The sequence below is a fragment of the Silene latifolia genome, chromosome 9 (assembly GCF_048544455.1).
Source record: "Silene latifolia isolate original U9 population chromosome 9, ASM4854445v1, whole genome shotgun sequence".
NCBI classification, from domain to species: domain Eukaryota; kingdom Viridiplantae; phylum Streptophyta; class Magnoliopsida; order Caryophyllales; family Caryophyllaceae; genus Silene; species Silene latifolia.
In genome coordinates, this window is record NC_133534.1 from 181,178,496 (window position 1) to 181,192,462 (window position 13,967).

At 40.5% G+C, this 13,967-nt stretch overlaps 1 protein-coding gene across 1 annotated transcript; it reads right to left on the minus strand.

Moving 5' to 3' along the window:
* Positions 1 to 3,455: 3,455 nt before the first annotated feature.
* On the minus strand, positions 3,456 to 7,996 carry LOC141601959 (uncharacterized). Its single transcript, XM_074422267.1, has 10 exons — positions 7,283 to 7,996; positions 6,889 to 7,167; positions 6,721 to 6,778; positions 6,140 to 6,526; positions 5,893 to 6,002; positions 4,564 to 4,650; positions 4,242 to 4,468; positions 4,005 to 4,065; positions 3,695 to 3,853; positions 3,456 to 3,545 (listed from the first exon to the last, which is right to left on the minus strand). The coding sequence occupies exons 1-10, from the start codon at positions 7,994 to 7,996 to the stop codon at positions 3,456 to 3,458; spliced, it is 2,172 nt and encodes a 723-aa protein (XP_074278368.1).
* Between the last annotated feature and the right edge of the window lie 5,971 nt (positions 7,997 to 13,967).

A 13,967-nucleotide genomic window follows, 5' to 3' on the forward strand; every position in this document is an offset into this window, starting at 1 on the left:
CATCTTACGAGTCTGTAAAGCCACAAACTTCTTTCTTGGTGTGAAATCCACAAATACCACAGACGGGTACTCGGGTACAGCCGGGACTACCGGTCCACTCCCCTACCCAATTTTGGGCTCGGAAGCCCTACCCCTCTTACTCTGTCTGGTCCCCACTGTAGGTCTCGGCATCTGTTTCAACATACAATTTCAATATACAACCACACATATACTAGAAAACCACATAGAATATACTTGTATTATCATGTAAAGGAATAGCTAAGTACACACTTTCACCAACAATTCAAAATTATAAGCGAAATTCTCAATTCTTAGAAATCAGACGGTCTCTACAGCTGTAAAAATTTTGACATATTTAGCATGAATTAACTTAACCACTACTACTTTTAGGACTCCAACCTTCAAAACATCTTCACATACAACCCAATTTCACAATAACATGACACGAATTTCAGTTTGGGGCACTTTTAAGATGGGGTTTTTAGACAAATTTTTGAGTGAAAATCGCAAAAATCAACCCTAAACATGATATATGTATAACATATATTACTCAATTTTCATCCTTTTACATACAATAGACAACCAAAAATCAATTCAATTTCCCAAACCCTAAAAAATCCGAGTCATGTAAACCCCCAATCTGAGTCGATTTTTGTACAACTAACAACAATAATCATGCTAGGAAAGCATCTAGATCATATTGCAACAATTGGAGGCAAGATTTACTTCATATAAATCGATTTCTAACAATCTTATAAATCTCACATGCTTCTATTTAATCAAAACATCAAAATAGGATAAATATTCATACCTTGATTAATTAACAAGAAAAGGAACGAATTAAGCAAAGAATTCACCAAATTCAAGCACCACAAACAACAAGAATCAGAGGGTTTGACAGGGATTTGGATATTAGGGTGTGCGAAATAGGAGGAGAAGTAAGAAGAATGAACAAAAGAAAGGGTTTATGAACCCGCTATTATCCGGGTACTGTAGCACTTACTCGATCGAGTAAGTATGGTACTCGATCGAGTGACCTCCACTCGATCGAGTTGGAGCTACTCGGTCAAGTTTCCGTGGGGAATTCCAACTTTCTCGACGTTAGAGCTTCCTAACTAGATCGAATGAGGTCTATTCGGTCTAGTAGGAACTCATACTCGGTCAAGGAATGCTAGATACACGGTCGTAAATAAAAGATTAATTAAAGTTCCCTGAAAAACAGCAACGCGTGTCGATTCCAAAAACGAATTCGGACATCGGCACAGATTAACATATTTATTCACATCATATTACTATCACACGAGTACATTGTATCAAGTCACCAATTCATTACCTCATTCAACTCATTATTTTCATACCATAACAATTATTATGCAACCAATGGACTACCTTTTTGCTTCACCGCACATACCTCTAATATGTTTTCTTTACCTCTAATCTCACTATCGTAACCTCAACAAGACGATTCCTGAACATGCATTTGTAACTTTGATATTATAACTATTAATCACATCACTCTAACCTATCACATAACTTTTATTTAACATCCAAGTTTACTAATGACTAACTTACCACAACAATTGTCAAACAACTTTCTCAACTCAATTAAGCCATATTGCGGAAGCATTCAACCATTTATCTACCACATTTGTTCCATTACCATCTTAATGACCACTACGCAATTCGCAACTTGCAAACCATCAACATTACGACCACATACAAGACTCATAAGCCTCTATATCAATTACCAATACCATTTATTTAGTACAACCACTATTATCACCACATGACACACTCACTAGCGCATATTGCAAAAAATTCACCATCTCTATTCAACCACGAGATTTGGCACTTCTCATCACACAGAAGCTAGCATTAACATAACCTTATCACACACTTTCTATCGTAACCACAGACTATATAGAGCACATAATTCCCGACACCCTACTCCCTTAACCAGTGACTGACTTAAGCATAATGGGGCCATGATTTTGAAATGAGGGCGCCTACTCACCCAAAATCTAGCATCAGCTAGGGCTTCCAAGATACATACACCGGGTTCATTTTATTAGACTCACTACGTTCATTAGGCTCATTTGATACAGGTTCCAAAAGCGTCTCTCTGATACCACTTTGTAACACCCCATATACCAAGGAGCCTTAACAAGACCTTCCCTAGCATATAAAGGTGTTACCATCTCGGTTACCCGAGGAAAGCAATGATCAAAAGTCGATAAAAGAACATTTATAATTTATTACAAGTGATCTAACCAAACTACCAAAACAAAAGATACAACTCAACATCCTTATGTGAACTATCTCTGACGTAACTTGTGAAAGACCCATCCTCGTCAAGACTTCAGCCATCATCCAAGACATCACCTGAAAGACCGACTGCTCACCATAAGGGATCACGGCAGACACAACAGAACAAACAAAGACAACCATACAAGGTCAGTAACTGAGGTAAGACACAACACCAACGGACAACATACTACAAACACAACCAGGCACACACATAAGTCACAATCACTCCAGCCAATCACCGTCACCGACTATCCATTGGACCAGCCCTGCTAGTGGGGGACCGCAGCCGTACCCACCAAATCCCCGCTCATTATACCGAGTGATAACCCTGTCCCATTAATGTGCACATCCCCTCCCGTGGCGGGTTCCACGGAGGGGAAAACTAGGGCGTGAAGCCACTCCCACAAGGGACTCCACTCAGCCGAGGGCGCACCTCGAAAACTATAGACAATCAATGACAATCAGCTGCACCACAATAACAACAAACGAAACAACACAACACCAACCGATTACCATAATAAATCAACCACACTGACACTAACCCCAAAACACATTAAAAGACACTATAGATAACCAACAGTACTGAGTAGGCAAACCTACCTTTAGCCAACCGCAGCGATTCCTTGTTCAATGACATGACATCGACCAAGCAAGCAAAACCCCTATACAAACAGTACAAAAGTCTATTACTATCACCACAACCCTACAAGGAACAACAATGATAAAGATGATGATGATGACATACCTACGCATTGCATATCGGCGTCAAGACCGCTACGCGACTCAAGCAATCTATCCTCAAGGCACAAGCATCCTCAAAGGCTCCCATGGAAGGAATTATGGTGAAGAAAATGAGGTAAGGCGACATCTAGGCCTGAAAGAAGGAGGCGGAAATGATTTGCGATTCTATCAAAACACGATTATAAACCCTCGCTGTAAAGACGCTACTCGATCGAGTAAACTTGATCGAGTGGCCCCTACTCGATCGAGTACCCAAGCTACTCGATCGAGTAACCTCGACTAGATCGAGTACCACTCATCCCAAGGCCTATGACGACACGAGGCATCTCTTGCATGAATTTCCAAAGGCTATCACATGCCCCTAAGGTCGGTCAACGTTGGTCAAAGGGTTCCCGAAAGGACGGGTATTACACCTCCAGTGTAGACTCCATTCCATAATTCCCACAGTAGGCATATTGCTCCCCAGCCAACATTTCAGATGCCTCCAACACATTGCACTAAACACACATTCATATAAGATATGCTGATTAGTCTCAATGTGAGACAAGAATAGCTCACATCTCTGCTGGATAGAAATCCATCCAATAAAAGCATGTTTAGGTGAGTTAACTTTGTTCCAAATCAGAGGATACCATGGCACCTTTACCTGACTACCTTGCATCCAACTGTACCCATTTTCAACCGAGTATACATTCTGCTCAGTCCAAATCCCAGTACAAAATCCATCTTTCCATTTATCCTTGGTTTTGCATATCATGCGCCTGGACCAACTTGAATGAATAGGAGGAGTATAAGTAAGCCATTCCTGGTCTTTAATGTAAATATGGTTGACTCATTTGATCCACATATGGTCAGCCTTGGAGACCAACCACCAAATAAATTTACCTAGCCTTGCCAAGTTCCAATTCCTACAATGCACTATCCCAAGTCCCCCCATATTTCCTCTCTCTGCAAACTTTCTCCCAAGCAACATTAGGCCTTTTGTGAAACTGGTCAGAACCACCCCATAAGTAATTCCTGCAAATCCTCTCAATTCTGTCTAATACAGTCACAGGAATAAGAAAAATGCGAGCCCAAAATTTATGTAACTGAGTCAAGACAGCTTGAACAAGGACCAATCTTCCTGAGTTCCTGCGTAGCTAAGTTTCCTGGTCCCCCAACCTCTAATTCTCATCACCACTTTCTCCACAAACCTTGAACAATCTCTTATAGCCATTCTTTTATGAGAAATAGGTATCCCTTGGTATCTAAAAGGACATTGACCCTCTCTAAACCCATAAATGTTAAGAATATATTGAACCTCCTCATCTCTCATCCCATTGAAGTAAATATCATATTTTTCACAATTCATAACCAGACAATAAGCCATAGAAAAGGTAGCAAAGGCTCTTAAATAACTATGATAGAGGTTCTGTCCCCTCTGCAAAACATTAGGAGATCATCTACAAAGCACAGATGAGTCAACCTAAGTGACCTGCAAAGAGGGTGAAAGGTAAACTCCATAGTGTTAGTAACCTGAGCTAGTATCCTACTGAGATACTTCATACATAGGGTAAACAACAGAGGGGACATTGGATCCCCTTGTCTGATCCCTCTCTTACCCTGGAAATATAAGTTATTCCCACTGAGTGATAAAGTAAACTAAGGCGTTGATGCGTGTCGTTCAACACTAAAAATAAATGCCAACAAGCCTATACTATAAATAGCTAGGGAAGTCGGGTCGATTCCACAGAGAGGCTTTTCTATTAACTGTAGTCTAATTTGTCGGTCACAAACTGGGGGGTTTTGAATTTGATATTCTAACTACTAAAGTTTAAGGGTAAGAGAAAATAAGGGTATAAGAGAAAAACAGAGAGAGACGTAAATAAACTATCAGATAAAGAGAGATATGCCAGGAATTCGGTCTGCCGTGTTCTACACACTATCGGAATAACTAGGTCGGTGAGTTTATTAGTAGGAAGGGCTAGGTTATCTCCTTTCGGTCTCAAACCCGACTACACCTTTCGGTCTAAAGTCGCCCTAAGGTCATCCTACTTGACTTTCGCCCTCATAGGAGTCAATTATCAGAACTAAGCAAGTCTACCCTTCCAATCTTTCGATCCAGGTCGGGGGTTAACTAAACAGACTGTCTCCTGCGTGCACTCATTCAACCGAACTACAAATAAATTGCTTAGACCTGATTCCTACCGCATAACTACCCTAGTAGTCGTCCTAACATGCTTCTAACACGGTTTCCCTCATCCCGGCATATAAAGAAATTAGCTACGCATGCTAATTATATTAACTAACATAATTAATGATGAAATGTTAACGGAAAACATGATGTAACAATAGTATAAAGCAATGACGAGATTAAGGCAGGAATTAACAATGAAACTAAAAGAGCAATTATAAAATATAAACAAGAGAAGAGATTAAGGGAAAGAAATTATACTATAATAGCGAATCCGGCGTAAAGAATAACCAAATCCAAGATCGTAAAATTCCAAGTAGTGAACAGTAAAAAGCAGTAAAAATGTATGTAGAAAATTGAATGATAGGTAAAAGATAATAACCTAGCAACTCGTCTAATCGTTTTTATAACAAAACTCACGAGTTGTTTTATTAACCTACAGGCTCTAATAGCCCACGTAAAGGAGAACCTCTCGATCGAGAGGTTAAGGCTCTCGATCGAGTACAGGACAGCTCGATCGAGCATAGGACAGCTCGATCGAGGGCTTGGCAGTTCGATCGAGCACAGGGCAGCTCGATCGAAGGCTTGTATTCCTCTGTATTCTCGATCGACAGCCAAATGTGGTCGATCGAGATCTTCAGTCACTTCTCAGCTTCCGTAGTGTTTCTGACTTGCTTAATTTGGTTAACTTTCGTCTTCATGATTTCCCATGCATGAGTCTTCCGTCCATCTTCCAGAGATGCTATCTCGAGGCCACTAAAGGTTGGTTTCCGATACAAATCTGCAAAATAGCAATAAAAGCACAAAGTAGCCTATTCGGGGTATAAAGTGACATAAAGTCACTCCAATACATAGAAATGCGTGCCAAAAGAGACCGTAAAAGTCTATATAATATGCACGTATCAGGCGTAGTCACACATTCCATGATCCAAAGAATAAACCTTCTAGGAAACCCCAAAGCCTTCAACATTTGCTTGATATAATCCCATTCAATGGAATCATAAGCTTTTTTCAAATCAATTTTCATGATGCACCTTGGAGAGCAAGTCTTCCTCTTATACAATCTCACCAAATCTTGGCAAATTAGGATGTTATCCATAATGTCTCTCCCTTTTATAAATGCACTCTGATTCTCTCTCACAATACTAGGCAAAACTCTAGCTAGTCTGTTGCAAACAATCTTATAGATGACTTTATAAATCCCATTGCAGTATGTAATGGGTTTAAAATCAGCCACACTCTTAGGCCTGGACTTTTTTTGGATCAAGGTGAGGGTTGTTTCATTCACCTGCTTGAGCATCCTTCCTGAAATAAAGAATTCATGAACTGCTGCAATGAGATTAGAGCCTACCACTTCATAAGCATCTTTACAAAATTGGGTCGTGAAGCCATCTGGCCCAGGAGCCTTGTTGGAGGAATGGCTGCCAAAGCTTCCTTAATCTCACTTTCAGTTACCCCATCAGTGAGTAATTGTCTCTAATCAACATTAAACACTTTACCTTTTCCAACTGTTGGAACATGGACCTTTGTCATTGGTTTACAAGTTCCCAACAGTTGCTGGTAATAATGATCAAATGCCTTATCAATGTTAGTAGCATTAGTATAGTTCCTCCCATCAAGATCCTTGATACACAAAGTTTGTTCTTCATTCTCCTAGCCTTAATCACTCTGTGGAAATACTTAGAATTCCCATCTCCATCAGCAGCCCACTGGATTTTAGCTTTTTGAGCTAGGAAACTCCTCTTAACATCCTCTCTTTCTTTGTACAACACAACAACTTCTTTGGCTTCCTTCTGCAAGACTAAATTAGTAAGATCCAGATGCAATTTAACCTTAGCATCCTGAAGCATCACTTGAGCAAGCTTAGCAGTCGTCTCAATTTGAGCATAAGCAAACCCATTTAACTCTTTCAGAGGCCTTTTCAGCCGCTGAAGTTTTTTGACAAGCTGGAAAATTTTAACACCATGAATATGAGAATCCTAAACTTCTTTCACAATAGGAAGAAACTCAGAGTCCTTGCCCCCACATATTAAAGTACTTAAAACTCCCTCTTTTCCTAACACAATCTGGTTTCAAAGTCATAGTGCAGGGAGAATGATCAAAGAGGCCTTCAGGATGGAACATCGTGATAGTATCAGAATACTTAAGAAGCCACTCAATATTGACCATTGCTCTATCAATCCTACTAAAAAACATGTCCCCAACCTCTTGCTTATTGTTCCAAGTGAAGAAAGATCCTTGTGCGGGAATATCACCAATACCACATGCATCCACACACTCCTGGAAATCCCTCATCTCAGCAACAGAAATTTCTGAACCAATCCTCTCATCCATAGCAAGCACACTATTAAAATCCCCCATAACCACCCATGGGCCACTAACTACATGCTGCATCAACTGAAGAGATTGCCATAGATGTATCCTTTCATTAGCCTTGTTAAAACCATATACTACAGACATCCACCATATATCTCCAGTAGGCAAAAAAGTAACCTTAGTATTGATCACTTGAGCCTCACAACTAAGAACCTCCACTTTATAGTTAGTAGCATCCCAAATAATCCAAACCCTGCCACCATCATGACTCCCAATATTATTAACCATAGTCCATTCATTCCTAATTCCTTGTTGAACTTTATTTATAGAACTAAGTCTAACTCTAGTCTCTAATAAACCAAAGATACCTATATTATTATTATGCAAAAACCACCTAATATCTTTTTGCTTATTCTCACTATTCATACCCATAACGTTCCAGAAGCCAATGCTACCCATTTTCAATCAAAGTTGGATCCTCAGTTATGTCCTGCTCAAGCACCCTCCTGTAATGGACAGAGTGCTCAAGGACCTCCATGTCCTCCTACCAGTCCCAACCTGAGTCCCCTGCCTAGTCAATCTAGTTAGAATTCTAGCAGAAGATAATGGAGTAAAGAAAACAGGTATAGGAGTGACCATACCCCTAGCATATCCAAATCCAACTGGTTGTGACTGGACCATAGAGTGGTTTGGTTCAGGCTCCACAGGGAGGCCAGGCTCAACTATTGGTTATTGAGGCCTCCTCTTAGGGACCCAAACTTTTCTCACCTTTTGTTGACCAGGCTCCTGCTTCTTCCTGCAGTCCCTCTGAATGTGGCCAAGCCCTTTACACCCAGTATAGATAATAGGTTTCCACTAATAATGCACAATCTACCTGTGTACTACATCCAGTTCATCCACAAATTCAATCACATCAGGTATAGCCTCCCCCGTTTTAACCTCAACCATCACTATAGCATGGCATATGAAAGTTTTAAGTTGGGTATTATTGTCACTTCTTGATGCATGTATTTTATATAAGGTTTTTACCTCATTTTTACACGCATTTCTGTGTTATTTACGTGGCATCTAGCTACAAATGCCCCCGAATAGTCTATTTTGGTTTGTCTTGTGTAAATTGCAGGAACAAACCAGAAAGGAGGAAAATCGAGTCTAAAGTTATCCTATTCGCATTCATTTTGAAGAATAAGGAATCGGATCCCGGAATCTATCACTTAGAGATGCGTGAAGTAGCCTCGGAAGGTGCCAAGGAGTCCACACGTGCTAATATTGCTCGATCGACCAGTTTTGCTATACTATTTGGTCGATCGAATGTTTTATCCATCAAGAATCACTCGATCGAGCTCTGATGTTACTCAATCAAGATAGTTGTTACAAGGACTACTCGATCAAACTCTATCTTCATTCGATCGAGAGGATTTTCAAGGTTTATCCTCGATCGAGTGGTTTCATTTCACTTGATCGAGAGACTTTGTGTTTTATGCGAGCTTTAGTCTATTTTCGAGTTGGTCTTTGTATTAGAGATATATGTATGATAGCAGAGAACTGAAGGATCTCTTCTTCATTCTCCCTTACTTCGATACTTCCTCTCTATTCTCTATTACTCTATTAGTTTTCTCTTAGAACCCTAACTCGGATTTTGGCTACTTGTAATTGGTACCTTTACTACTTTCTTAATCTTAATTCGTTATTGCTTTCTATTGATTTCTCTTCTTTAATCTATAATTGTTGTCATTAATCTTTCTTTACCCTTGTTATCATGCTTAATCTTTATTAACTATGTGTTGTTATTGCTTGTTTGATGATTATGCATAGCTAATTCTCCCTTGCTAAGACATAGGGGAGCCATGATTTTAAGGAAACTGTGAAACAAGTAATTAGGTTTAATGCTAAATTGACCTATGTTGTTAATCATTACATATAACTGTTCTTGGCTATTTAAGTCGACGCAAATAGGTAATAAATCGTGGTACACCTTGACCTAGATCGGAAGAGTGGAAAAGGTAAGACCTGTAGCGAACATTAGGGCATATAGAGCTCTTTACAGAATATTGCTCCACTATTGCTTTAGCTGCTAGGGTGATGCAGGATAGGGTTAAGGGAGTTACTTTCCCTTTTTCTTTGACTGATGATGCCCGGGAATAGTTGAGAGATTTGGACAGGGAAGCTGTCGGTTTAACTGACTGGAATTTCCTTGCTCTAGCCTTTTACAGACGATATTTCCCACCACAGCGCACTAATGCGTTGAGAGGCCAAATTACTGAATTTGAGCAATTACCTACTGAAGATTTTAATGGGGCTTGGACTAGGTTCAAGAGGCTCATCTGATCTGTACCTCATCGTGGCTTTAAGCGTTAGTTCTTATGTACCCAATTCTAAAACGGGATATATCCTGACCAGAGAACTATTCTTAATAATGCGGCCAAGTGGAGATTCCAGAAAAATGTCGAAGATGAACAAGGATGGCACCTTATTGAAGAAATGGCCATCCACATTGCCGAATATGGAAATCCTCGAGGAAGTAGGTATATAAATGAATTGGTAGTAGCTGAGCTGGAGAGTCCTAGTGGAAGGTTAGGCAGTCCGGAGATTTTACAAACTACGGGTGTACATGAACATGTTTGTGCCATAACTGAGCAGGAGGTCATTTGCGGTAGATGCGGTACGGAGGGGCATGACCCTATTACTTGCATGGCGGATGTAGAGCGCGTCCGTGCCTATCAAAATTTCAATCAAGAAGTTCTGTTCTCTAAGCTATATGAAGATTTGACAACAAGAAGAACCTCTAGCCCTTCTAAACCTATGCCTCAACCGATTGATTCATCTTCTACGAATGGAGAGCTCGCAGAGTTGAAGTCCCTAGTGCTAAACTTAACACTACAGTTCGACCAGAAGTCAGATAAAAATGACTAGTAGATTTGCGAGATCAAGTTGTGCGTCTTTCATCCGCGTAAAGTCAAGTGAACCATTCACCTCCATGCGACCCAGTCAATGCCATAAATCTCCGAAGCGGTCTTACTTATGATGGACTGAAAGTGCCGGAAGACGGGGTTGTGACAGGTGATGATACCCCGGATAATGATTTGAAGGAGTTAAATGACGATATCCCTGCTGAATATCATCCTGTAGCTCGATCAAGTGGTCTTTTAACTCGATCGAGTGATCTAACCTCTCCCGGTACTCGATCGAACACAATACCAGCTCGATCGAGAAATGCCACAATTGAAGGATTCGATCGAGAAGTTAATTCCTCTCGATCGAGTAACTTGGCAGAAAATACAGTTCGATCGAGTGATTCTGGACCTCGATCGAAATATGCTGAAATAGAAGAACTCGGTCGACAGATGAACATTATTCGTTCGAGTAATTTGACTGAAGAAACTGTTCGATCGAGTGGGATTAACGCTCGATCGAACACCAGTACCAGCGGAGCTTCAACTTCAAAGTCTAATTCTGCTACCCTTTTATCTTCCCTGTTGTGGAGGTGTCGCGCTCTAATAAAGGTGAAGAGAAGGTCGCGGGCCCGCTTATTGCTACTAGGGTTCCTTATCCTGGATGTCTGAAGGATGCAAAGGTCGAGCGACAGTACGGTAAGTTTGTGGACATGGTCAAGAATCTATGAAAGACATTGTGACGCGTAAGAGAGAGCTTAGTCAATTCGAGACTATTGCATTTATGGAAGAGTCTAGTAATTTACTTCTTAACAAAGCTCCACCAAAATGAAAGACCCGAGTAGTTTCTCTATTACATGTACCATAGGGAATGAAGTGATAGACAAGGCCCTTTGTGACTTAGGAGCCGGTGTCAGTGTCATGCCTTTTTCTATCTGCAAGAAGCTTAATATGGGTCACCTTAAAATGACTAACATTACATTACAGATGGCTGATAGATCTGTAAGATGACCCTTGGGTATCTTAGGGGACGTGCCTGTCAAAGTAGGCAAGGTCTTTATACCAGTGGACTTTATTGTTTTAGACATAGCTGAGGATACCCGGACCCCAATTATACTAGGAAGACCATTCTTTTGTACAGCTGGGACCATTATTGATGTCAAACAAGAACGTTTGACTCTTGAAGTGGAGGATGATGCAATCACTTTTAGTCTGCCTAGTACACTTGCTCAGCTAATTATAGAGGATACTTGTTATTCAGTTGATATTTTTGACGAGACTGTTTATGAATTCTGGTCGGGTTCTTTTATAAAGGATCCACTAGAAGCTTTGATGCTTTTAGATGAGTGTGAAGATAACCCAGATAACAATGATGCTGTGTTAGATTTGCTTGAAGTTGCTTTAGATGAGCGTGAACTCACCAACGTTGAAAGAGAGAGAGTGGAACAAATGATTAATACTCTTTGCGCCATAGAGGTAAAGGTACCTGAGCGTAAGCCTCTTCCTTCTCATCTTAAATATGCCTTCTTAGATGATACAGAGCAATATCCAGTCATTGTTAGTGCTAAACTTAATGATGATCAGCTGACCGCTTTGTTAGCTGTGCTTAAGAAAAACAGGAAAGCTATGGGCTATTCATTGGATGACATTAAGGGCATTAGTCCCGACATTTGCATGCACAGAATTGAGCCTGAGGAAGATCACGAGCCTTGCCGACAGGGTCAGCGCCGACTGAACCAGAAGATGCAGGATGTTCTAATGGCTGAGGTAATGAAGTTGCTTGATAAAGGTATTATCTATTCTGATGGTCATTCTACGTGGATGAGTCCAGTTCATGTAGTTCCTAAGAAAGGATGGACTACTGTGGTCAAGAATGACAAAAATAAGTTGATACCTACTAGAGTATTAACTGGATGGCAGATGTGTATAGACTACAGACAGCTGAATGCCGCCACAAAGAAAGATCACTTTCCCCTTCCTTTCATTGATCAAATGGTAGAAATGTTAGCTTCTCATAAGTTTTTCTGTTATCTAGATGGATACTCAGGGTTCTTTCAGATCCCTATTCATCCAGATGATCAGGAAAAGACAACTTTTACTTGTCCTCAGGGTGTTTTTGCTTATCGCAGGATGCCTTTTGGTTTATGTAATGCCCCTACCACCTTCCAAAGGTGCATGATGGGGATATTTTCTGAGTATATAGAGTCTATTATGGAAGTCTTTATGGATGATTTTAGTGTCTATGGAAATGACTTTGCTAACTATTTGTCTAACCTTGATAAAGTGTTGCAGCGCTGCATTGAGGTTAATCTTTTGCTTAATTGGGAGAAGTGTCACTTTATGGTCAATGAGGGATTTATCTTAGGGCACTTAGTTTCTGACAGAGGCATTGAGGTTGACAAGGCAAAGGTGCATGTGATTCAGCAATTAGCTCCTCCTGTTAATGTCAAAGGAGTGAGGAGTTTCCTTGGTCATGTTGGCTTCTATCACCGGTTTATCAAGGACTTCTCAAAAATTGCTAAACCACTTACACAGCTATTGCTTAAGGATTCCCCCTTTTCATTTACTGATGAATATCTTTCTGCTTTTAACAGGTTGAAGCAGGCCTTGATTTCGGCGCCGATTATACAACCTCCCAACTGGGACTTGCCATTTGAGATTATGTGCGATGCTAGTGATTATGCACTAGGAGCGGTCTTGGGCCAGAGGAAAGACAAAGCTTTGAATGCAATATACTATGCGAGCTGAACTCTGGATGAGGCTCAAGTGAAGTACACCACCACTGAGAAAGAGCTGCTAGTTGTGGTTTATGCGCTAGAAAAATTTCGTTCTTATTTGATAGGGTCAGAAGTTACTGTTTTTACTGACCATGCAGCACTTAGGCATTTTCTTACTAAGAAGGAAGCTAAACCATGGTTGTTGAGATGGATACTCCTTCTTCAGGAGTTTGATTTACAAATCAAAGATAAGAAGGGTGCTGAGAACGTAGTAGCTGATCATCTGTTGAGACTATCACAGCAAGAGGGAGAAGATTCCTTACCTATTGATGATTCTTTTCCCGATGACTCTTTATTTGCTGTTTTGTCTTCTATTATTAACCTATGAAGATTTAGCTAATTACACTGTTAGTGGTGCTGCCACCTAACCTTTCTTATCAGCAAAGGAAGCATTTTCTCTATTACGCTAAAAGCAGTACTACTGGGATGATCCTTATTTATTTAAGAAGTGTGCAGACGGTCTCTACAAATGATGTATTCCGCAGTGGGAGACCAGAGCGATCTTGAAGGGCTGTCATTCATCCTCCTATGGTGGTCATCACGGTCCATCGCGCACCGTGGCTAAGGTACTTCTGTCTGGCTTTTACTGGCCTACTTTGTTTGCTGATGCTAAGGTATTTGTTTCAGCTTGTGATGTGTAACACCCCCATACTCCAAGTGCCTTACCAGGACCACTTAAGGCATGGAAGTGCTACCATCTCGGTTACCTGAGGCAATGATAATCATAAGACAATAAAGAAACATATTTATATAGTAAATAAC